Source organism: Pollicipes pollicipes, unplaced genomic scaffold (assembly GCF_011947565.3).
Source record: "Pollicipes pollicipes isolate AB1234 unplaced genomic scaffold, Ppol_2.1 Scaffold_2555;HRSCAF=2994_pilon_pilon_pilon, whole genome shotgun sequence".
Taxonomy (NCBI): domain Eukaryota; kingdom Metazoa; phylum Arthropoda; class Thecostraca; order Pollicipedomorpha; family Pollicipedidae; genus Pollicipes; species Pollicipes pollicipes.
This window is the reverse complement of record NW_023596136.1, coordinates 1,969,900-1,995,389: the sequence shown is the minus strand read 5'-3', so window position 1 is coordinate 1,995,389 and position 25,490 is coordinate 1,969,900. Positions and strand designations below refer to the sequence as shown.

The 25,490-nt window shown below is 54.8% G+C and overlaps 1 protein-coding gene and 1 non-coding gene across 2 annotated transcripts in view; one reads left to right on the top strand and one right to left on the bottom strand.

Annotated features, from left to right (window-relative positions):
* Positions 1–23,457, bottom strand: part of LOC119105510 (dentin sialophosphoprotein) — a 44,789-nt gene extending 21,332 nt beyond the window's left edge. The window contains exons 1-3 of the mRNA XM_037228977.1: positions 23,192–23,457; positions 8,912–9,016; positions 2,457–2,497 (exon numbers count right to left, since the gene is read on the bottom strand). Of these exons, the coding sequence (XP_037084872.1) occupies positions 2,457–2,497; positions 8,912–9,016; positions 23,192–23,375 (330 nt within the window). The 5' untranslated portion in view covers positions 23,376–23,457. The remainder of the gene's footprint in view (positions 1–2,456; positions 2,498–8,911; positions 9,017–23,191) is intronic.
* On the top strand, positions 3,313–3,385 carry TRNAR-ACG (transfer RNA arginine (anticodon ACG)). Its single transcript has one exon. It is a non-coding gene; the product is annotated as a tRNA-Arg (tRNA).
* Positions 23,458–25,490: the final 2,033 nt, after the last annotated feature.

The following is a 25,490-nucleotide window of genomic DNA, read 5'->3' as shown; positions in this document are numbered from 1 at the left end:
GCAACAAGCCCTGCTTAGCGTGGGCGCTAATCCCAGCAACCCGTCCCATCAAAATGCCTGGATGAAAACATAAAAAAGTTCAAGCTGTTTGAAGCCTAAGAAAAATTTTTGAAATCAAGGCGACACACTCATGTCCAGCCGTTATTGGGACAATGGTGTATCCGAACGCGTGATGTCTCTTTACGGTGTCACTCGCATAATGATGTCAGTGCCATAGGCAAAGATTGCAATGTTACTTCGACATGTCAGGCGTGTGTTGTGTCGTTGTGTCTGTGTTTCCGTATGTTGCACTGCTAGAACTCGGAAAGCGTGCCAGGCAATGAACTGCCACTATATGACGGCCAATGTCGTCCTCAAAGGTTAACCGAAATGTCAAAGCACCTTGCGGTTCTACTCACCAAACTGAGTTGGAAGACACGTGGATGCGTTGTACGCTTCTGCAAATGTTTTGGGACCTCGCCGAAGCTATATCCTTATACTATCTTTTTGTATTTTGTTTTGTCACGAAACGTGATATATGTATATATATATATACATATATATATATATATATATATATATATATATATATATATATATATATATATATATATATATATATATATATATATATATTTATATATATGTATATATATATATATACATATACATATATATATATATATATATATATATACGATCTGAAATATTACAACATTATATTGCAGTTAACCTAATGTACCGCCTCCTACAGCAACAGTTGTTCGAGGCACTGAAGAAAACGTAGGCGAAAGGTGACCAACGAAACCGCGGCGTGCCGGGCGCGGCGAGCGGCACGAACCGCGGAGCTTTGACTCGCTCGGCCTTTGACCCTGGTTGACTCCGAGTCCGGTTTCGCCGGGGACGCTGGCTGATGAATGGCTGTGGGAACTCGCGCAGTCTGGCTGGCGCGACGGGACCCGGTGGCCGCGGAGGGCGGCAAGTCTGGCGGGGTCTTCGATCGCCACCGCGGCGGGTGGACGAGATCCGGCGGGTGGACGGGATCCGGCGGATGGCGACCCCCCCGGGCGCGGACGTCGGAATCTCGGAGGCTTCTTGACATGCCACAAGGAGCGATTCTTGGCCTGGGAGGCTGCGTCTGGTTCTTCACTCAGGAGCTTTCTGGTGAAAGTCAGATGCGACTGGGCGGCTCGTAGATCTACGAGACTGATCAGGCCATGGGGGGCAGAATCCAGGCCAGCCCGGCCGCTGAGTGAGCATCGTTTATATAACATGCACTTTCAGAGGAGCGCCTGGCTCGTGGAAGTAGTTCAGGTTCAAGAGAAAGCACGAGGCGCCGTGCGCTAATGTTCGTTGGTTCCGAGCAACGGGCCACACCATGTCGGCTATAACGGGCTTAACACATAATCCCGGAAGGCTTACTGCCGCGTTAAATCAGACACGGCACGAATACCAGCCACTCGCAGTGTTTGCACGAACACCTCTGTGTTGTCAAAGCACATCTAGGTTCACGATAAGTCACTGAGTTGCAGTGGGCGCCATGCATAGCCCTAAATCCAGATGGCAAGACTATTCGTGGAATCTGTTTCACATTTTTGCCCGCAGAGCAGCCACAATCGTCTCGTAGTCACACGTGTCTGATAGCCTTTGGTGTTTGGGAGGTTTTTGGTTGGTTTGCAGCACCCGTGTTACTGTGTAGCGTACAACTAAACGACGCAAGGTAACTTGCGGGCTGAAAATGACCGCGTTTGAAACAAATCATAGCTGTAGTAGTCAATGTTAGCAGTCGTGGCGCCAGGATGTAAAAGGGCCAGCGACACCAGTTAGGTACCCTAAAATGCACGGTCCTGAAAACAGGCATCATGCTTGACAAGGCTGTGCTGCAATACAATAGCATGATGCAAGACTGTAAATGGAAGTGACGTGAGCTTTCTTGCAGACCGGGCGCAGTGATCAAATGTTGGTCACCAGAATGAAGGAACAACTCAGTGAAAAAGGAACCAAGGCTCCGTATTTGTGTCGCGAGGTTAGCCCTTGCTATATCTTTTTTTAGCTTACCATAAGAATTAAGGAGTGCCGGTAGCACACAAGTGCTTCAAGAGAAGCAGGTGCTGGCAACATGTAAGTTGTTCGTGCATAGCCCTAAGGGCAACATGTATGTTGAAGGTAGTTCTGCACGGACTTGAGATGCCTGCGGCCAGTAATGTTTTGCCCTCGCTATTCATATTGTAAGTGTCGAGTGCATACAAATACTCATTTCTGGAAGCGGCAGACGGAACCAGGAATCCGTCTCGAGCTGCTCACGGTGCTTTTCGGGCAGAGCACTACGAGCAGCGCACTCGCAGCTTGTTTTCTTAACAGACGTTTAGCTTCAGGGAGCGCCGATGTGGACAGGCGAACTTTTCCCGAATCCCAAACCACCTTCAAGCGCCCACAAGCGCAGCTGGATTCTGGCATGATAGACGTCGGACACTGACCTTTTCACTGGCAGCGAGGACATCGGTGGACGGCAGCGTACCTGGAACACAAGGGCATCTATCAGACTTTCGAAAGGAAGACATCCCTAGTACCGCCACATGCGCTGGGGTGGCACCTTCAAAGGAAAAATGGCAACTTAGAAAGAAATTGGCCGCTACCGGAAGAGCTTGCGCATCCATACGCTGCCTTCCGACCATTCGTAAGGCTAAGCCTTAATTAATAAAGCCTTAAGTAACTTTGCCAAAGCCAATGAACGCATTTCTATTCCTGACCTGTCCGTTCGCTGTGTTCCTTATGCTATGCTTGTAACACCTTTTTTGTCTATCCTTGCATCCGACCGTCCTCGAAGTCCATAAAGAATATCCCTAGATCATTTAAGCTCTTATGCGTAAACGTATAATCAAACATAAGCCCTATGAACTGTGTTAACGGTCTACTCATGACCTTGCACTAACCCCGGTAGCAGACCAAGGCCTGGCGCGTTCTTCGCCGCTGATGCAACGCATCCACTCGCCCATCTCGGTCCAACAGCGACATCTCACGGCCTTAGCGGAGACTTCAGTAAATATGGTCCAACACGGCGGTTAAATACAGGCGAGCTCAGACAAATGATTTTGGGGTGATCTCTTTGTGGTCATGGACAAAATACCAACGAATAATTATAGTTTCAGGTCCTATATTATGCAAAGTCTGAGTATGGTTGATAGAAGGAAATATAATGTGTTGATATTCTTTTGATGATTCACAGAACATATTTAATTTGATAAACTCCAATATAGCCTACTGAAACCGCCCATTATCAGCCCAACCATACTATTTTTCAACATTCAAACTTTTAGAGCTGAGATGCCCGTGGGTCCTGTGGCGCAATGGATAACGCGTCTGACTACGGATCAGAAGATTCCAGGTTCGAATCCTGGCAGGATCGAAACTTTTCATTTTTCACTGTTGAATTCAAGCAGAAAGCGGTGACAAGAATGACCATAGAAGGCGGAGCAAATTACAGCTCCGTTGCTCATTAACAGATGCTACGGTGCGCAGTTGTAGGACGGAAAACATACGCCGAAGGCATGCAGTATGAGGGGTTCACCAACTTTCCATTCACCAGTCGCTGGCCATCGCCGCATTTGCGAGTAGCGTACTGCTTTAGCCAAGAGAGATGGCTTCGGGTACAAACAGCATAATGGCGATATGTGACTGCACTGTACAATGCACATCAGTATGCGTGACTGACGAACATATGAGCGCGCACAATTAAGGCATGAGTACGGGCGGCGCGTGAAGGCGTGCGGCCCACGCGCTATACAACAACGGCGGCGGTGGAGCGGCTGGCGGCAGCTCGAAACGGAGGGGTGCGGACTGAAGAGCCCGTGGTGCTGGTGGGGGTGCTGGCTGTCAGCGGGCTGCTCTGCATGAAGGCTAACTGGCGGTGGATATCAGGTATGACAATGACATAAAATGTGAGTTGATACGCCTTGCTCGTGATGTGCTAATATATTACGCAGTTCATGAGATTTATAGGGATATCTCCGCGTTTGGCGTGCATGTACTGGTGTTAAGAAGTCTGAAGGCTTTCAGGGAGCCCAGATAACCAAAAAAGTAAAAAGTGGCGAGACAACATATATAATGGTGCTAGAATTAAATGTCCTTTCATTCCATTTTGTATGACGAAAAAAGCAATGCTCCAGTCTGATAGAGGGCTACCGGATTCCAAACTCCAAACCCGTGCGACCAGGAGCACAAACACGAGCGCGTTTTTATTTGTGTCCGATCTGCTTCGATGACACTGAAAAGGCAAGGTGCAGTCACAGCCATAGCCAAGGGCGGATCCAGGATTTCGTCAAGGGGGGCACAAAACATTGCGGGTCCCCCTCGAGTTGGCCCCCCCTCCAAATAAAAACATTCTTGCATTCCGTCCATTACATTTTAAGACGAATAGTGTACAACAGAGAGAGAGAGAGAGAGAGAGAGAGAGAGAGAGAGAGAGAGAGAGAGAGAGAGAGAGAGAGAGAGAGAGAGAGAGAGAGAGAGAGAGAGAGAGAGAGAGAGAGAGAGAGAGAGATACATATATATATATATATATATATATATATATATATATATATATATATATATATAATACGAGAGCCCATCGGTGCGCAGCCCTATAAAGCTAGTCGTGCTAGGTATGCACATACATGGAGCTCATTCATTTTCCACAGATCGTGTCAAATTCTGTGATTTGAGGTTAATTGCTTCGGGAAAACAGGCAAAGTGACTTCAAGTTGGCTACTAAATGCCATCAAAACCAACCACGGACTTGATTCCTAGTTTATTCACCGCTAGCCGGCTGGGCGACGTTATCAGTCGATGGCTGACGACTAATGCAGCATTTTTCCTTTGATATAAAGGAGTAAAAAATATCCAAAATTTCAAAATATGCTAAGAACGGGATCCACAAGTGTAATAAGTGTCACACAGTCCACAACCAAGAGAAATGACACATACGACGACGGTGGAGCCTGAGCGATCATCAGTGCCACAGGAGGCCAACAAAAAGGCTTTCGTCAAAAAGTACAAAGACCGCAGAGCAAGCGAAAAGAGATTGACATCAACGTGGTGGGTCCCTAAACGATCGATAGTGCCCCGGCAGGCTGACGTGTAAGGCCGTGGCCAGAGCAGAGGAACCTCTGAGCAAGCGGGGGCTACTCAAGACCATGAATTGATACCCCTGTGCGATCAAGAGTGCCCGGGGAGGTTAACAGAAAAAAACCCAATAGGAGTGAAGAGTTTTCTGCAAATGATATAAAAGGAAGAGAGCCCTCGATCAAAGTGGAGGGCTCCTGAGCATCGAGTGTCTCGGTGCCTTACTCTCTACGGGCCCCAGCAGCAGCGCAGGGTCATCCGGGCAAGAAGCAAAACCGAGACTTTTATGAATGGCCCCTGAGCAACTGAGTGTACCCTGGCATATAGAGCCCTGGAAAAAGCGTACAGAACTTTTCGGACGGATGGAAAGAATCTATAGAGGAAAGCCTAATCGATCAAGAGTGCCCGGGCATGAAAGCAGATAGTGTCCCAACAGCAGCGTTGGCCCCTACGAGAAAATACAAAGGGAGCAAGAGCAACGTGGAAAGCTCCTTAGCGATCAGATTGACCCGGCAAATGGACACAAAAGGCCCGGGTGGCAGTGTAATGCCACTATGCACCGTGATGAGCCCCAAAATTCCCCCAAACGACACCTTCTCAATCAGCGAAGAAGCAGCTTTCCCTGCTTATAAGGTTTTTACTTTTGCTAACAACCGTTCCTGGTCGCCTGTCGTTCCAAGGATGTCCAATTTCGTTGTGTTTTTGTTTTGTTAGAAAACTGTGTTCGTTCGGCCGGTTATGGCCTCTTTGAAACCTATAGGTCCCATCGGCATAGTCCATGTGGCAGGGTCCCGTACTTTCCTCCCCCCCCCCCCCGTATCCGTCACCGGCCCGAGCGTCTTTAGAGATTGCCCCGCCAAGAACATAGAGGGACATCCATTCAAATGAGAAGCACCCAAGGCACAGTACGGAGGGCTCCGGAATGATCGAATGTACCCGAACAGTTTAACAGATAGGTACTCTAGGCAAGAGCGCAGGACCCTCCATTCAAATAAATACTCACGAAATACTCACGAAACAGTCTGGGGGGCTCCAAATGATTCAGTGTGCCTGAGCAAGTTAGCATATAGGGCCCCCATCAAGAGCGTGGGCCCTCCATTCAAATGGGAAGCACCCAAGACCCAATGTAGAGGGCCCCGAAAGGTCAAGTGTGCCAGAGCGGGTTAACAGATAGGGCCCCCGACAAGAGGCTAGCCCCCCCCCCCCCATTCAAATAAGAAGTACCCAAGACCCGGTGTGGAGGGCCAGTCTGCACGAGCAGGTTAACAGATGGGGCCCCAGCATGTGCGTAAAGCCTTTCATTCAAATATATGGTGCCCAAGACCCACTTTGAACGGCCTCGATGACCAAGTGCACCCAAGGATGTTAACAGATGAGCCCGCGACAAAAGTATAGAACCCTAAGCAAGTCGCAGATAATTGAAAGCGCCCTCGACCAATGTGGAGGGTGTGTGAGCATATTGCGAGTGTGTCGGTAGGTTAGCCGAGACAAACGTAAAGTTTGTCTCTTTGACAAACGTAAAGGCCCTGAACAGCTCGGAATACCCCGGCAGGTTGACACATGGGGCCCCGGCTATAGCCCTCAGAGCCTCTCTGACGAAGGAGGAGACCCGTGAAAGGTCCCTGATTGACAAGAGCGCTCCGGCACCCAGACGGTCTCGGCGACGACACAGGCGACATTCGCCTCATAAAGGTCACGTTAGAGAAGGCTTGGAGGCGCCAGAGGACCGAGGCGCTGAGATCCCGAACCGAAGCGGCCGGCAGCACGCTGTGTGCCACCCGACACCTGCATCAGTGTGATCTATTCTATTCTGCTTTATTCCGTTTCGATGTGCTCTGTTCACCGCGTGACCACCGTGTGCTGCACTCGTCTCACCACAAGCGGACCACATGTCATGTTACGCTCAGCACGTGCTATCTGTCGCGTCTTCCTCAGCACATGCTGCCTGCCACGCCCTGTCCACTCCACGCCTGCTGCATGCCACGCCCTGTCCACTCCACGCGCTGTCTACCACATCCTGGCCACCCCACGCCTGCTGCTTGCCACGTCCTGCCCATTCCACGTCTGCTGTCTGCTACGTCCTGTTCACTCCACGCCTGCCCCTGTCATGCCTTGCCCCTCATGCCTGGCGAGCGGGTGCGGTAGGCATGTGCTGCCCATCGCATGTGCGCTGCCCGTCGTGTCCTGTTCGCCACACGTCCGCTACCTGACGTACTCGGCGCTGCCGCGTGACGGCGCGCCCGCGGCCCGGACTGGAGCCGCCGCCCGGTCAGACAGGTTCCCGCCGCTCGTTCAGGAATGCCGGCGAGGCGGCCGCCGATGCTGCGCGCCGCGTTCTACGTCCGGGCTCGGGCGCGCCACGAGGACGCGCCACGCGGGCCGGCGCGGCCGCCGCTGCAGCCGGCGCGCTTGCACGACGCAGCTGGCGGCGCGCGCGATCCAGAGGATACGGTGGCGGTGGCACGCGCCGGCTCCCAGCCGTGACAGCGGTGTCAGCCACGAGCCGGCTGATGGCGCTGCAGAGTGCGCACTCGGGGGGGGGGGGGGGGGGAGGGGGGAGGGTAGCCATGCAGAGTAATCTTCGAGGGACCGTGTTGGAGGATTAGCTGGGACCGCCCAAGCAAGCGGTTTCGAAGGCATGTGTATGCATGTTGCACGTAATGGGAAAAGTCACAACCAGGTCGTCCATAAGCTGTCTGGACATTTCTTTGGCATGCTTACTTACGTGACAGTTAATGCAAGGCTGAACAGCTCGGGAACAAAACCTACGTTCTTAATTGTGATGCACGCGATTACAACCGTCCTTAGGCCTGCCATGCAATGTTCTGTGGCGCAATGCTATCCGTGGCCTTACCTTTATCACTTTCACTTCATTACAATCAATCTTGCGTTTACACTATCACTTGCAAAGCGTGCCAAGCGTCGGGCAGCAGCGAATTCCTATCCATCCTGACTTCATTGCCATCGCATATTATGCATATGTCCCACATCAGGTCACTGTTTATTGGAGCCAATCTGCATAAGCCATAAGGTCGAGATCATTTCCTGATTTATGAGAAGCCTTTACGAGACTCTAGAACCCCTGTGGCAAACTGCATTTAGTGATCCTTCGCGACTTGCATATATTTCCTCCGAGTTTCTTTTTCCTTCGCCGATTATTAGAGATTTACTCGAATTCAGATGTTATTCTGAAATGTAGGATATCGTTTTGCTTCTGAAGCGTTCCCTCCTTTGCCGCAAGCAGGTGAGGCTCAGGGGATTTCAAGATTCTGAAGCGTTCCCTCTTTCGCCGCAAGCAGCTGATGCTCAGGGGATTTCAAAACCGTCGAATGGCTATTTGGACCTGTGCCCGCAGTTTTAAACGCAGCTCTGTCGAGTAAACAAGCATACAAGTCATGCAGTTATAGCATGGAGAGCCTTACGGTTTATGTCTAGGCGACCAAATCCCACACAAAAAAACAGATGTTGACACGACTCTGTGATACTACATGACTCGTCCCGACCGGTGGCGGCTCAGATTACCTTCAGCCGCTGGCCTGGCTCAACCTTAGGCTCGAACCTCGGCAACGTCGGCTCGCTGTGCAAGCCTCGAGATTCTAACGACCGCGGGGCGGTAGAAAAAGTCAACAGCCGCCGATCAGTTTTCATAGCAGGGACGTTATCTACCATTGTTGAGCAAGATCCACTGTGAATAGTCGTGTTTCCTCATCATTATACCGGAAGTGCATGTAAGTACTAACAAGTACGAACACCAGACACGTCACATTCCCAACAGCCTCGACTCTCTCGCATAACCCTCGCCAGTACAGCACGTGTCAGCAGAGCTTACTCTTGTTGCCGATGTCGTCGTCGCCCTCGAAGTACGGGTTGTCGAAGGCGAAGCGACTCTCCTCGTGACCGTTTTCGGCCAGCACCACCTTCTCCAGCGCCGAGCCTGAAACACGCACAGTGCGCTGGGTGAGCATCCAAAAATTATATACGGAGCGCAATTAATTACAGGGCCGACGGGCGGCTCGCGGCGGGCGCTGGCGGCCACTGGACGACGCGCCCCGCCCGACTACGGTAAATGTGCCTCTCGTCTCCCGCCCAACTACGGCAAATGTGCGTCTCCACTCGCCAACTGGGCACTTGTCTCGACGTTAACGACAATAGATGGCGCAGCTCGATGCGCCGGAATAAACTCAACGCGCCGTTGCCGGCGTGTGAGCCAGTTTTTGTGGCATGCGCCGGCTGTTTAAGTCAGGTCTTTTGGGCTGCACGCGCAGCGCTCGAAGCGGGTCGCGAATCGGGAGTGGGTTAGCTGTTTCACGTTGTTACAGGCGTTGTTGGGCAGGCTTTAACATGCACGACCGTGACTTAGATGATCATTTTCATCGTGACGAAGACGTCGACCAAGGAAACATGTGAGGAACATACATGCCGTCATCATGATTCCCACGTGTCATCCCACATCGGCATAGCACAACGCGCATGAGATCCATACTGTGCCTGATCCAACTCATGCATTGCTGGGCAGAACTATTCAAGCTGCCCGAGTGGGTTGCACGCCCACGCAGGCACAACCACTAATGCGCTCGTGCAGTACAATCATGCATGTGATAATGCGTTATGCAAACTGGCAAAGGGTGTAAGGGGATGTTGATACAAGCTATCACGTCCCAGATCTATTGAATATGACGTATGTTGGGTTCGAATTGCCGGGTTGCGGAGAACCCGGGACTTCGATGCGCATATTTTCTGCAAAAACTGAACCACTTTTCCAAGGTAATTTTGATGATCTGGTGCTGATGACCTTCCCGGCACATTTTCAACTTTCCGCATAGGATTGACGCATTGGGAGGCGATGCCAGTGGCGATCCAACTGGCGACAACGCGGCCAAACATTTGCTGAGGCATAGAGCTAAACCACTGTGACCCTGGAGCTCTTCATGGCACTGGATTAGAATTCCTTCAGACATAGAGCTAAATCACCGTGACCCTAGATCTCTCCATGACACTGGGTTATAACTCCTTCAGAGTTAAACCACTGCGACCCTAGATCTCTCCGTGACACTGGGTTAAAATTCCTTCAGACATAGAGCTAAACCACCGTGACCCTAGAGCTCTCATTGACAGTGGGTTAAAATTCCTTCAGCAAAAGGCGTCATGAAGACCGAAACGTCGTCACCAAAGCCTTGGGGCAAATCAAAATTAACATTGACAGCCTGTCATGGGCTGCAGCAATCACCACTTTCCACCCAGCGCCCTGAGTTGACGCCAAGTTCCATGGACCGATTTTAAGTTCGGAGTTCAGTCTAACCCGATCCGCCAATGTTGCATCCAACTTAAAAAAAGAGCGAAGGAAGTAAATTGCCTTATCAGTCTGGAATCAACGAATCCGTAACTGTTAGATCCGCTCCGAACCTGCTCCCTGGCTGTTGGACCCACAACACGTTTTACCATTTTCTGATGGGTTAACTTTTAGCTATCCGCAAGAAAATGGGGAAAAACATTGAAATCGGCCAATGTTCAACTGAGATGGTTTCCTCGGTATTAGATGACAACCTGACAGCACCCCGAAATTATACGATAGTGTGCAATTAAACTCAAGCGCTAATTCGCAAAACCTGAGATTTATCAAACAACCGCATGGTGGTCAAGTATCGACTGTTGGACTGTCGCAAACACTTGCGCAGTTTTGTCGTGAGTGCAAAGCCTACTGGCGCCTCTCGCTGTAATTGAAAGCGCAATAGCCGGGTCATGAATGCAGTACATGCACGTGCATGCCTTGTTGCAGTGATGCATGGTGCCCCTCGCATCGCCAGATTTATCGCGTGCAACTGCAAAACAGCTGGGCGTCATACCGTTATCACACAGAAAAACGAACGTGACTTAAAATCAATGCAAAGCATCGCGAAAATGTTAACTCCCAGATGCTTTTCGCTATTTAAACCGTCGCCAGAACATAATTGTAACATTGCAAAGACCAATGTCTGCTTCGTGTACGCCAAACACCTTCGCGTAAGAAATACGAGAAGTTACAAACCAAGCTCTGCCGCCTGCTTGGCAGCGACAGCGGCGCCCCTTGGCAGCCAAAGGGCACAAGAGGCAATTTGTTCAGGTAACAGTGGATGGAGCACGACCACGATTGGTTTGCACTATTGCCGCATGCATGACCACGAGCTCAACTCTTTCCACGTGTGTACCATCGCGCGCCACTAGGTCGCGGAATCGGTGTTGGGCGTTAAGGGAGGAAGTGGCCCGATTTGGAGGCATATTTTGTAACGTTTGCGCTTCGGCCCCCAATTTTCCCAACTTATTTCGCAAAACTACGGCCCTACTAAGTAATGGAAAATGTCTCACTACCGCCGGATAAAACTCATCTTGTGCATGGGATGATGCATATGAATTTGGTAATAATCAATGCGTCAGGCATTTTGGAGTTGCCTTGTCATTTACGTAGCAATATCCTTAAGGCCTACGAACACTGCACTGCTCTATGTGGATATGTTTGGGATACGCACGCATCTCGTAAATATCACTTATTAAGTGTGTCTTGAATACCAAATTCACACAATGCAGCCTCCCTTTCTCCGCCATTGCCGTTTACGAGGGCCACTTAGCTTCGCATCTGCGATAGAAGATAGATTGAGTACCCATGTTTTTTTCCTTGGTATTCCAATGCATGTGATGCGCGTCAGATGAGCTGATGCCTCCAGCTGCGTACACGGTTGTACAGCGCTTCTCCTCAATACTGCGTCAAATGAGCCGATTCCTCTAGCTACGAACACGGCTGTACAGCGCTGCTCCTCGAAACTAGGGATGCTTGAACAACGCCACGTGACACCAACCGTTGATGCATTTTGACGCCGGTTAAAAAGTACCATGAACGACATAAACGAAGCGTGCTACCTTTGCAAACTTATGTCCTTTAAAGGCCATGCTATGATGCTCTCTTGGTGTAGAATATCGAATCTCTAGAATGGAATCTCTGTAGAATTTCGCTTAGCGCTGAGCAACGTGATGGGGGCATCCACCCGGGTTCCATCGATGAGTTTCTAAGGAGCCGGGGAGCCAGAGCACATTAACCACTTTATCGTGCAGGCGATGCATTGCTTCGAGCATAACGAACCATGCGTGACGCACGCAACACTGGCACGCGGGAAAGTAGAAGTGTTGACGGCAAACACCCAGCAGTGTAATCGTTTGGCAGATGTATCCTGCAGGAATCACTGAACTCAATGCAATGATTTTGGCCATTTGTATGGCAGTTGTCTACAACTTAAAGCTTTAGCAACACTTTCAGTCATGAAGCAGTTATTCGTCCACTGACTGGCCATTTAGATGCGACGCACAAACTGTTTTGACCGACAGTGGTCCGCGTTATCGGTGCAATGCGGCACCGCACTGCCTCTTATCACAGACGCACAGGCAGGGACACGCAGAGTCGCAGACCCAAGTTTTGGTATTGACGCGAGATAAAGGCCTCCACATTGAGACGACCGACTGCTCCACATCGGGACGGCCCGGTCGGAGCCAGCACGGCTTCGGCCAGCCGCGGGCGACGGCCCGAGCCGGCCAAGGCGCACTCCCAGCCCCCATTCGCCTGTCAGAGCCGACACGTCTCGTCCGACGACGATGGATTGGCCAGCCTGGGGCGCGCTCGCCACTCTGCCCCCGGGTGGCCGCCACTCTGCGTCGTCAGCGTGCGCCGCCACCGCCGCCGCCGCCGCACCTGTGCCCTCTCTCCGATCGGTGGCGCGCCGCGGCCCATCGGCAGCCGCCACTTAAGATGGCGGCCGAGATAGGCGGTGGTCCGGCGCGGTCCGGCGGTCCGGCGGTCCAGGCCCAGGTCCGGCGGACCGCCGGTGATCGGCGATCGGCGCTCAGGGACGGCCCGCCGCGCACGGCCGGCCGACGGCAGCCGCGCGGCCGGCCGAGCGCGCTCCTGATGGCGGGCGAGCGACCGGCCGCGCCCCGGCCCGCACGCCCAGTGGCGCAGGGTGGCGCCTCTTCTCCTGTCCGGTGGAGTGTCGGGTCCGGTCGTAGCCATTAGGGCACCAACTCAGTGGTCACCGCGGTGTTTTGTGAAGCTACCGTGAAAAGGAAAACAACAGTCGACACTCTCCACTTCTTCACTTCCCTGAAAGTAATCTATCTACGGTATATGTCGAGATTCATCGTGACCCCATCACGAAAGTTGAAAAACCGCTTTGAGAGCGTGTCACCACTCAGCATATCATGTCCGTGCTCGTGTCCGATGTCTTCACAACAGCGTGCGCGACTCCCACGAGCGGCGTTCACACCTGAGCTCCGACAGCCAACTGGTGTGTCACGAGGCGCACGCACGAGCGGTGGACCTCCATCATCCCCAGACACGGCCATTATTGAACGTTAATTTAGAGGCCAGTGAATTCAATGAGCGGCTCGAGCGCGCCACATTGGCCGCGGCCAGGCGACTTCGGCGCCAGCCGGGCCAAAGGAAAGCTAGCAACGCAACCAACAACTGTATTATACGAGTGTGCTGCATTTAAACGCAGGCTTGCAGTTCTCTCTATGTATGCCGCGTGCATGGCATCTCGCTTCACTTTATCGCGTGGTCCATACAGTCACGAGGCGATTGGTAATGTGGATTCTGATGCGAAATGGCCATGCTCTCTCGGAGCGGAGCAATGCGCAGTAAGGCATACATCTTTACATTACACGTTTACGAGTAGTTCAAACGTCACATTGAATGTGTGCTATTTCCTCATAGCTTTACATTTAGTATGACATTCTTCATGGCCCGGAATGTGTGAGTCATCGTTCCTCTCTGGTCAACCCTCACCCGATTTTACTGGTGCTAGCTATAGGTAGGTCACGTAAGGCTCACTGAAGAGGTCGACCCGGGACCTCATTCTTATCCTGTTTCTTGAAAAAACGTATCGAACAAAAATAATTTTCACCGCACATAATTCGGAAAGCTGGTAGCCGACTTCGATATCCCGCAAAAGAAATCTAATGACCTGTGGTTCTCAAACGCGTGACCACATTTCAGGCCCTCTTGTGCTGGACTGAAGCATTAAATTCGTATGTTTTTTGTGGTTTGAGAATAGTTCCGCCAACGTGAACGTAGAAAGGATGCCGCGCTAGCTGCAACATTCGCGATAAAGAAACGCGCACAAGACACCTGTGCGTGCCATAAATGGCTAATGGCAGCCACGACACCAAGAATGTGTGTGAGACCTTCTATCTCACGCCATTTGTTCACGCCGACACGTGAATGCGTCAGCGCCGAGTGCCGTGCGTGAGGAGAGCGTGTGACACGGGCCCGGCGCAGTTCTCCGACCTCCTGCGCGCGCGTCATCAGTGGCCGGCTCCTCAGGCCACCCCGGCGGCCAGCGGCGCGCGTTTTTATCTCCCGCCATCCAGGGGCTTTCAAACCGGCTGAGCCGCCGGCGGCGCGGGCTGTGCTTCTGCGAGCGGCGACGGCGCTGGCGTCCGGTCGGGCATACGCGGCGGTGGCCATGCCTCCGGCGGGGACCGGCCGGGGCGGGGCGGCGGGGGCCACACACCGGCCGCGGAGCCATCTCCCCACGTGGCCGGCAGGAGTCAAACCGCGCACGGCGACGGGACATGGCGGGAATTCGCGAGCACATGCGGCCTGGTGGGCCTGGCTCGACCATCGTGATCCTGAGCTGGGATCAACCATTTTGGGCCGCGGGAAACATGACCTGTCGGTGCAGCCATGTTGGGGTCAGTGCTTGGCAGGCTGCCGACACGCGTCCGTGCGCTGCTCGGAACTGCGGCCTGGCCACCAGCAGCGTCTCAGCGCCGTTCGCGCGCCGCCCGGTGGCCGGTCGGCACCGTCAGACCTCCCGCGGTCGCCGGTGGTAGCAGCGCTTGGTCGCTCGGAGGATCCGTCGCGCCAGTTGAGCGCGCGCCGCCCGGCCCGATCAGCGAGGGTCCCTGGTCGGGGAGGAGCGGACCCCCACCGCGCGGCCGGCCACGGACCAGGCCAGGAGACGGACATTACGCGGTCCGAGCAGCAGCGCTGACTCCCCCCGGAGTGCCCCGGCAGTCCACGCGGGCTACAGTACAGCGCCGTGTTGAGGACGTTCTCCGTGGTGAACAACACCGAAGGTGCCAAAGGTCGGGTACAAAATCTTACAAAGTGCAGAGCATTTGAGCCTTCTTGTGATGCTGTAGAGCGTTATACGACGCTGCGTTGCAAGAACGCGGCACACATGTCCTGTCAGTCCCCACATCCTATCATCACCCGTCGCCACCAATTAAGCTCCATTTTGGTCCACCCCTGGGACAATGCCGGGCCCACCCATAAACCTCCGGGGCGTCAGGAACAAATGCTGCCGGTCGGGTTCACCCCGGTGCAGCCGTCCCTCCCCTTCCTGTTCCTTTCGCTGGCCCGGGAGCTGAGTCAGAATCAGGACAATGGTCGGCGAATTCACGAAATGCAAACAGTCCGGCTACTTTGCACGCCATGAAACTTATATGGATATTTGCTATTCAGCCGTGCAGCGGTACAACTCGGCGTGCAATCTGGGCATGATACCATCTCAGTGAGCCCGCCCTTGAACAGGTCTGGCCTACACCCTGAAGGGCGGAGGCATGGACAGAAGCCGAACAGTGGGCGTGCCGTCGACTGGAATTATTGTATTCCCTAGGATTGCCAGTGTCATCTAGCTGAGGTCCACCACGCTCCGAATCAGTGTTATAATACAAATACAGTTAAGTAGTCCCGCAAGACAAATTTGCGTATTGCGAAACAAATCCCCAGGCAACTAGGGCCAAACAGCTAGTTGCGTCAGAAGGTCAGCAACGATGATGGAGCCGACAAATTTAGCGCTGAGATCAGCGGGCAAAATACGTGAGCAGCTTACCAAGGAAGCGTTTCAAACCAGCAGCGGCTTATCTACCGTCACCAGCATCTTTACATGATGAGCCGCAGTACATTCGGATCACATTATTTCCTCCATAAACCGGCTATTTCCAGACACAGTACCGCGCGGCAACAAGGAACGCCGCCGCGCATGAGCCCTCCTTTTACATGCCGCCCTCGGCGTTCCGGGGCAACACCGCGACGCCGCTCCGCGACGGATTCCCCGGCCGGCTCCCGCGGAACCAGCTGGGCGCCGAACGCGGACGGACTTGCAGAGTAATCGTCCGTAGTGGCCGGCTTATCGTATCTCCATTGACCGCGGCGCGACGCGGCAGCCGGACGCCGCCGTTCGCGGAACTCCAGCGGTGCGGCCGGCGCGCCGTCCGCGCGGCTGTTGTCTGGTGACCCCGGCTGGCCGGCGAACGGGGCGCGGGCCGACCAGGCGTGGGGAGGGGCCGCGGGTCACACGGCGGGCCCGCCGCACGAGGGCCAGGCTGCGGGAGGCGGGGTGCAGGGCTGGTGCCGCTCCGGTACTAGACAGCAGCAGAGGTCTGGCGTCGGGCTACTTCACACCGTTTGCAGCGGAAGCCGCAGCACACCAGACGGTGCAGCACCCACGAGCGCTATCCCGTCGCAAGCTTCGCACCCTGGCACTGGGTGGGATGGACGCAGTGGAAATGCACATGGGCACATGGCGTTAACTTAGTAAGTGAAGAACATCAGTCATAAAGGTGAAATAATTATCTTCAAATGAAAATTCCTGTCCGGCTGTCCGCGAGGTTGCAATCCCTCCCTTCAAAACTCCCGCGCTTGCGCGCGTTCCTGAGCAAAAGCGTCCCCAGACACCAGCACAGACAGCGCCAGCGCCAGCGCCAGCGCCGGTCACCGAAGCGGCGCTGGTGCGGCTGACCCCGGCGCGGCGGCGCTGGCCTGCCCTAATGGAGGCTAATTGTCCAGTCGGTCCAGGCCTGGATTTATCTCATGAATTGGTGAACACCCGCCACGGGTTGTTTTGTTTCCCAGCGGGGCTGCGGCCGGGCGGCGTGTCAACAGGCGGCGCCAGCGGCGCGGCTCTGGGCCGCCGCGCCGCGCCCGGCCGCGCTGGGAAAAGGCTCAGGTGCGCGGACACGGCGCTGGGAGCCCTGGCAGGCGCGCGGCGATGGAGGCGGGGAAGGCGCCAGTACACGCCAGTGGGAAAGTCGGGAGGTGCGGGGCACGGCGGTGGGAACGGCACAATGCATGTGGATGCGGCGGAAGGAGCGATGAAAGGTGAAACAACAAACAGTACGGCGATGGAGTGGGGTAAAGTGGATGATACAGAATCCAGCCGTGGCAACTGTGCATGTGCGGGATACAGCGGTGCAAGCGGTGAGAGGAGTGTGGATGCAGTGATAGAGAACGGGGGAATTTGTGTGAATGCAGCAATAGGAGCGATAGAAGTTCTCTGGATGTGGCGGTGGAGCGATGGAAGGTGTCGCGATGCAGCGGTGGAGCGACGGAAGGCGTCGAGATGCAAAGGTGGAGCGATGGAAGTTCTCTGGATGTGGCGGTGTAGCGATGGAAGGTGTCGCGATGCAGCGATGTAGCGGTGGAAGGTGTCGAGATGTAGGGGCGGAGCGGTAGAAAACGCGGAGATACACTGCGATGGGAACAGTGGACAGCGTGGGGATGCACGGACCAAACGGTACTTATGTCTGGATCCGTGCAGTGGTTGGAACGATAGACTCTGTGGGCAGCGTGGGAATACGGCAGCACAAATGCAGGGTTAAATTCAGTCAAGGTCATGGCAGCCAGTCAATGTTTGTTGCGAAGACTTTGCCTACGTGTCGTCAGATCCAGACCTACGTCAGCTAGTCCATGTTGTGACGGAAAACTTGCTCTGCGTTCTGTTCGGTGAGACAGCCAGAAGTCTGAATCAGCCACCCGCCGGATGAGCCAGCCCGGATTTTGACGGGAAGTGTGTGCCACCGAATGGTCCGTGCTCCGACTGACTCCGCGGACACATAAAAAACGTGGAAGACAGCTTAGTGAGGTCAGCCCATTTCCATGTGAAGATTCCCAGCTCGGCCGGTAGCCTTTCCGCGTGACCACCACCCGGCAGCCGGCGACTGCCCCTCCCCGTCGGCCGCCGGTGTCAGGGGTCCCATCGCGGTCACGTGACCCGTTGCGTCAGTCAGTCGAGACGCGGACAGGGCAGTGGGGAGGGGAGGGGTAGCCTCGGGGGTCCGATTCGACCGCCGCCGCCGCCGCCGCCGCTTGCCGCACAAAATCGTAAAAGGTCGGGAAGACGCTCTGGAGGCGGCGACAGTGACGCGACGGCGGGGCTTCATGCGGTCCTCTCTGGAGTCGGTGCGAGTGGGGCTGGCGTATCCAGGTCCAGAGCAAGACGAACGGGATCAGCTGGCAGTGGTCACGCGTCGGGCCAACAGCGTCTTGTGTCGGACCGTGCGTAGTTGTGCAGGGGGGGGGGGTCATAGCAGATTTAGAGTTGTAAAGCCGTGTTTAAGTATGGCGCCATGAGAACGTTTAGACCAGGTTCAGATGTGGTACAACGGGTTGAGTTTAGGCCTGCTGAAGGCCATGCCCATCTGGAAAACGCTTGGCAACGGGAGGAGGGGGGCTGTGCCCTCCAGATTTTCTATGATGTTAAACAATAACTATAGAGATGCATGATAGTGTTTCCAAACTGAAAATAACTTTAAGGGGGATAGAAAACCTTTTCCCTCTTACCATATTCTGGGACTTCCAAACGGCCCTGACCAGAACTACACTGCTCCGAAAGGTCCGAATGGGCACGCTGTTGACCTGTAGGCTGAGGCACATGTCCGGCATGGGGCTGCCGTGCCCTGGCCGCTCCTGCTCGGCAAATGTCTGAACGGAACCTAAATAGGGCTCGGCTCCGGCTTGTGAGATTGGATCAGCAATCAACTGACATCATTAAATGCTTTAACGCGCTATCGCCATGATGATTGGGCAAGATCGCTCAAGCCGCCAAACGCAGTTTCGAGGCTCTGGTTCGGTGACATGGTGAGTCGAAGTCTTTGGTGTTATGCTCTTGTTCCTGCAGTCGGACTGCTATCGCCGAGATGCTCGCGGGGCTTTAAGTACGGACTTGTACAGGACTGACACCACTACCAGTCTTCACACTGGACAGCTTTACGGCTGCTTAGCACTTGTTTAAAAGTTCCCTGACAGGCGTGCCATTTAACCTGGCCAAACGAGCTGAAAACAGAAAAAATCTTGCGGTCGCTGAACGCTGGACGACTATGTCCTCTTCGTCACCACTCGCATCCCTCGTAAAATCCCGCCGATATGCTTCAGCAAAGCACCAGAATGCGGTCAGACGCGCGTGACGGGAAAAGCTGCATCAGGAGCCGCGCAATCATAGCGACATCATCCCGAAAGAGCGCAAACTCAAACTGGCAAGCACCGCTGGGGCTCCGCTGGGATCGGCATGCGGCGCGAGCCGCCCGGCCAGACGCATTCCGGCAAGGTCACCGCCGCGGCCGAGTCCTTCACGGAAACGCCGGTCTCGCCGCCCCAGCGGCCGCCGGAGCGGCGGGTAACACGGGCGCCCGGCCGCGGCCCGCCTACCGCCCTGCCAATCGCGTCCGATCGAGGAAAGCGCCGCTGTTTGGCCAGCGGCGCGGCGCGCCCGCCGCCGCCTCGGCGGACGCTCAAACAGCGCCGGTTTCACTTGAGTAAACGGCCGGCCGTGTTGACCGTCCGCTCGTGTCATCGAGAGGATTTTCGCCGGTTTCGTAAGTCGGCGCCGCCCGCGGTGCCGGCGACGTCGGGGCCCGCGGCGGCGGCCGCGGCCTCTGGCGGACAACCGAAGCCGAGCAGCCGGTGACCTCGGCTCACCGGCCTGCGTCCTCACGCCGAGCCGCGGCTGAGCAGCCTTCGGGCCGGGCGGCAGCCATCAGCTTCCCGCCCATGCCGACGGTGAACGACGTATGGAGTGCGAACCATCGTTAGCAGTCACTATCCTCAAACGGGCCCCGGTAAGGCCGCGTCAGCTGGGAGCGGTGGCTGCGCCCAGCGTAGTATGCACACGGGGTCTGGCAGCCGGCGCCGCGAGCGGAGAATGGTCAGAATGTCCGCCGCTGGAGGCCCCGCGCCAGGACTGTGTCGGCACGCCGCGCGCTCGAAGTTCGCTCTGGCTGATGCGTGCCCGCCGCCGGCCGGCCCCGATGGGCGGCGCAGGGACGGGTCCAGGCACGCATTCAGGGGAGCGCCGTCGTGTCGTATCCTTCCGGGATCGAATTCACCTCTGGACATGGTTATGATCTGCCCACGTGTGTCTTTTAACATGAAATATCTGCGAGATCTTAAGTGGCTGGCAACGCCCCTGCACAGGACAGCAAGCACAATGGGGATAAAGCACGGAAATCATTGCGAACAGAAATCAGGCAGCGTAAGGAACAAAACAGTGAACTGGACGGAGGACAATGCATATCGAGATGAGCAAAACTGATGTGAAGACGGGACACCGGCGAAAGCCCGTTATTCCGGCCAGCGCCAGCATCCGCGGGAAACATCTCTACGTGTCCGTTACACCAGCCGACATCAGAGCCTGCGTGGATAGGCAGCGGCCGCGCCATCAAAAGGCGACAGCTTCCCAGTCCGCCGACAGCAGACAGCCGCTGCTAGTGATCAGTCAGCGGAGGTAACAACCTGACAGATATCAGACAGCAGGTTTACAGAAAGCGGAAAAGACTTGGCTGACCACAGACGCATCTGTGCAGCATGCAGATATCACCCACGCAGCCTGCACACCCACGCAACAACTGCACAGGCAGCAGGCAAAAGCTGCGCAGACGGCAGACAACAGCAACAGCAATCAGCAGACATCCTTTGCTCAGAAAGCAAGTGGCGGCAGTACATATGACAGACAGCAGCTGCGCATACAGCACACAGCGGCTGCGCAGACAGCAGACAGCAGCTGCACAGTCAGCACGCAGCAGCTGCACACCGCGCAGTCAGACAGCAGCTGCGCAGTCAGCAGACAGCGGTTGCGCAGACGGCGGACAGACGGGCCGGCCTCGGCGCCTAATCGGCCATTCAGCTAGCGTGCTCGGCGGCGCCCGGACCCGTCGGCATGCACGGCTACATGTCATTGAAAAAATGCAGCTGGGTGGGCCGGCTGGAGGCCGACTCAGGCGGCCACTCGGTGCTGTGGGGCCCAGCAGAGAGGCCTGGCACATGGCACAGAGGCCTGCCATATGGCACAGAGGCCTGTCACATGATACAGAGCTCTGCCATATGACACAGAGAGCTGCCGCATGACACAAACGGTCGCCAGATGGCATAGAAGACACAGTGATCCTGCTACGCAGCACTGCATGGCCCGACACCAGGTAGTGCTGGACAGGATGGCGGGGACTCGCACAGAATGATTCGGTTATCAGATTGTATCCCAGCACCATCGACTCCGATTTTAACCAACAGCATGTGTACTGCATGCAAGAAGCACAGTGCAACACTGAGTAGACGCTGATTTCACGTAAATTCCGTAACGTACGTAACGTCACGTAAATTTTTACGTTCATAAATTCACGTTAATTTCACCTACAACTCCCCTGGTTGATTCGAGCTGATCCGCATCCGGCTGCGCAGTTTGAAAGGTGATCTGCATCCGGCTGCGCAGTTTGAAAGGTAATCTTGTCTGTGGGTCACATGAAAGCCTTCGTGATATTGATATCTATTACATGTAGACACACATTCAACTTTTGTGCTATCTGCTGTGTGTGTCTAAATAAGCTGTCAAAATTCGAAAATACGCCTTCCCCTAGGCTTATCTCTGCGAAGATACCTTCGAGGACTCCAGAAGACGCAATCGGCTTGGTTCTGACCATAACTTCCACACATTTCCAAGCAGTCGATTCCACCTCGACTCAGCGCAAATTTGACCGGTTGCGTTTCTACCGGGAGCCAAGCCCGACTCTGTCTGCTCCACGGCGCTGTCGGACTCAGCGTAGCGTGCACACGGCACTGACTCCGACAGAGAATCGCCCTGCACGCCCGCACCGGGTTCCGTCACAACGTCCGCTGCCGCTCCGATTCCAGCGTTACTGTTGATTCATCCGCGTCTGATACACAGCCGGGTCCGCGCGGAGCCATCGGCTGACCCCGGCTCGGGATGAGCGGATGGTGCCGGGTTGGATGGTCGGCTTTCACGTAAGGCCCCGCAGTCGCCAGCCGCAGGTGCGACGCAGCTCCAACGCCGCCATGGCAGCGCCACGGTGCGCCGACCTCGCTCTGTTGGCGCTGACCGGGCAGGGGTGGTCGGTAGACCTCGGCTTCCGCCGCGAGTCTGGTGGTGACCCCAGCGGCTGCTGGGACGCCTACGCCAGACCAGCCGGCGATGACCCGGCGGCCGAGGTCAGCAGACCCAACAGACGCCGTCGGACTGCCAAGCGGTCGGTCGCTGTCGCGCGGTGAGAAATAATTGGAGGTGGGGCGTGCCGAGCGGGAGGCTCAACTGGGGAGCCCAGGTCGGCGGGTGACCTTGCTGGCATCACCCAGTTCTAAACACCACGGGGTGTCAGAATGGGAACGACTCCAGGTCAGATGGTGACCTCGCTTCCATTACCCGGTCCCTGAAACCGACTGAGGACGGTACCAGGTCAGCCAGCTACCTCGCTTACTTCACCCGGCGTTTGACGCCACGTGATATTAGGCTGGGAACGTCCCCAGGTCAACCGAAGACCTCAGTACATTTCCCCAGCTCTTGACAGCGCTTAATCAGGTGCGCAGGACAGCAGAATTCTGGGGGCCTTTGAGGCCCTGCGAGGCTCCGATACTGCGCATTAAATCATAAAACTTAAACTAACAACCAAACTGCGCAAACGCGACCGAACAATTTCCCATTCTTCTATTATACAGATCGTTTGAATGTGCATTGCGTATGGTTTTTAAATCAAAAGTTAATAGCATGTGAGATTCGCACGCCGTCGACATCGAGACGAGCTTGTAAGCTTTATCGCACAAAAGCTGTCCTTGAAGCACAATGCAAGCTTTGGAGCCGACGAGGCGATTCTCTCACATGGCTTAGACCTCACGGAGAAGCGCAAACACATCTCTGCTCCGGCGATAACAAATCGCGACGGAAACATGCCAGGCAACCGAAGGCCGCTCCGGAGGCGTGCAAACAACTGCACAAACACATTGGCAGAGAATGCGGAGAAGGCGCTCCGACTACAGACGGCCGAGATCGTGCCGGCACGCACCCGCCGCGCGGTCACTTACTGTGCCGAGGCTTCCACACGTATCTGTAGAGCACGTATCCCAGCACAGCGATACTGAGCAGGAACAAAACCGCAAACACGATGGCGGCCGCCGCGGCGCCCGAGCCACACTCAGAGTCCTGTGCCCTGACCTCCGCCAAGGTCACGGCCGCCGCCGCCCAGAACAGCGCCCGTCGGGGCGTCATATTGGTCTGACGGATGTTCAGCACGCCATCTCTCGCAGCCGCACGCGCGCGCGCTCACGCAGGCTCCGCGGCCACTACACCGGAGACACTGGCGGCCGCCCGCCGCACCTGCCGCGGCGCCGGTGCCGCGTTTCGCGGCGCCGCCCGCGGCCGGCCGGCGCACAGGTACGCCGCGCGCAGGGGCGGCGCCAGGCCGGCCGGCCGGCGGGCGGCGGGCGGCGCGCCGGACGCGGCGCGGTCGCGATGGCCGTGCGCGCCGTCGGGGGTGGCGGCGCGGCGGTGAGCGAGAGGAGAGACGAGGCGGCCGACTGCAGACGAGGTCTGTTCCGAGGCTGCTTGTATGGGACGGGTCGTCCGCGAGCGCACCGCTTATGGAACAAATGAGAGAGGTCATGGACACCAGCGAAGTAGCGGGGAGACGCGCATGTCGGGCTGAATTAGTCGGATCAGATCCCGCGTGAAACGACCAGGCCGGGCAGGAGACCAGCGGGGTGGCCGTGCGATAAACAGGGTAGCTTTGAGACACTAGCTGGCGTGTGATTAGACAGTCAGGGTGGCAGAAAGGTAGAATAGCTAGGAGAAGGCCAGGATAATCGAAAGAGGGTCAAGTTAGCTGGGAGATATCTAGGATATGCCCAGGATCGGCTACATTGGTAAAGTGGAAACCATACTAGCCGATGGAGAGCAAACCGGACGCCTGCACCGAATTAGTCTAGAAGGGACAAAATACGCCAGGTGAAGCTTGGGTTATCTCGAAAAGGTAAATTAGCCTGGGCACGACCAAATTAGCGACGAAAAGACCAAAGTGGCCGCAGCAGATCAAGGTGGCCGGAGCAGATTAAAGTGGCCGTGGACGATCAAATCAGCGAGCAAACGATTGTGGCGTGCCGGGCACCATCAGATAGACCAGGAGCGTGGCGCACCGGGCTGTGCGCGAGGGCCGGCGGTGACTGGCTCCAGCTGAAGACCCAGTGACGCCACGCCGTTTGAAAGGCCTCGCGCGTCGGGGCGTCGAATGAATGGGGACGCGTGCATCTGGCGCGAGGCTGGTGACTCGACGGTACGGCATGCAGTCGAGCGGCGCCACCGCCGGGGGCCCGCTTAACCCAGAATTGCTGCCGACTGATTTGGCAGGCGACGCACGGGTCCGCGTGCGCGTATGCATGCTAATGTCCCCGCGGTGTGGTCTTGGAATGGGAGGCTCTGCGGATGAGTGGCTGGCGGGCTTGTGGAAGCGAGCTCGGCTCCGCTGTGGTCAGTTTCCTGCGTGAGTCACGAAACAAAGCACCATGACAATTTACCGAAATCAAAACACTTTAAATCATTTTGAACAACTTATTTTTATTACCATGGTTAACCCATGTTAAGGGCAATGATGGGTATGCTCCACAAAACAATCTCTGTTCTCCAAAAGTAACATAACTTTTGGATGACCATGCCAGTATTGCTGCTTGCCTTTTCAGCTGCAGCAAAAACATCTATTTAGGCTTGTTTATTCATATTTAATGACAAAGTTTGCGATGTTGGCTTCACATTTTAAACGGGATGGTCTGACTTTTTGTTACATACTAATAATTAACTCAGATTATAATTGCTATGCAGCTTAGAGTATCCTGTGTTAAAAATATAGTGCATATATATATATACAGTACAGTCATCTGCAGTCAGAAAACCATGACAACTATAGAAAACATCTGGTTGAAGCAGCCATGAGGAACCTGTTCAAGAAATTTGGGGCAAATATTCAAGAATATGGAACAAAATAAGCCTGTTGCGTGCCTTGTGGCATCATAATTTGCCTTATGACGAAACTCGATGGATTAAAACAGAAAGTGGCTAACTCTGGTTACCAATCATGTGTTGAAAGCATTTAAGGTAAGCAATTACTTAGTCTACAGGATATTTACTGTCTTTTTCCTGCTCCCCAAAACAAAAAGTCAGTACCTTTTTCATGGTCTGCTGGCAGACAGAGTCATCCCACTCACCCCCAAAATATAAATATCAATCATGCCCACCAACCTACGAGATTAAAATGCGAAACAAGTAAGAGGTGTGCGTGATAAACATCTCCAGAGGGCAGAATTTCGCCATCAACCATCAAACACTTCTGTATTA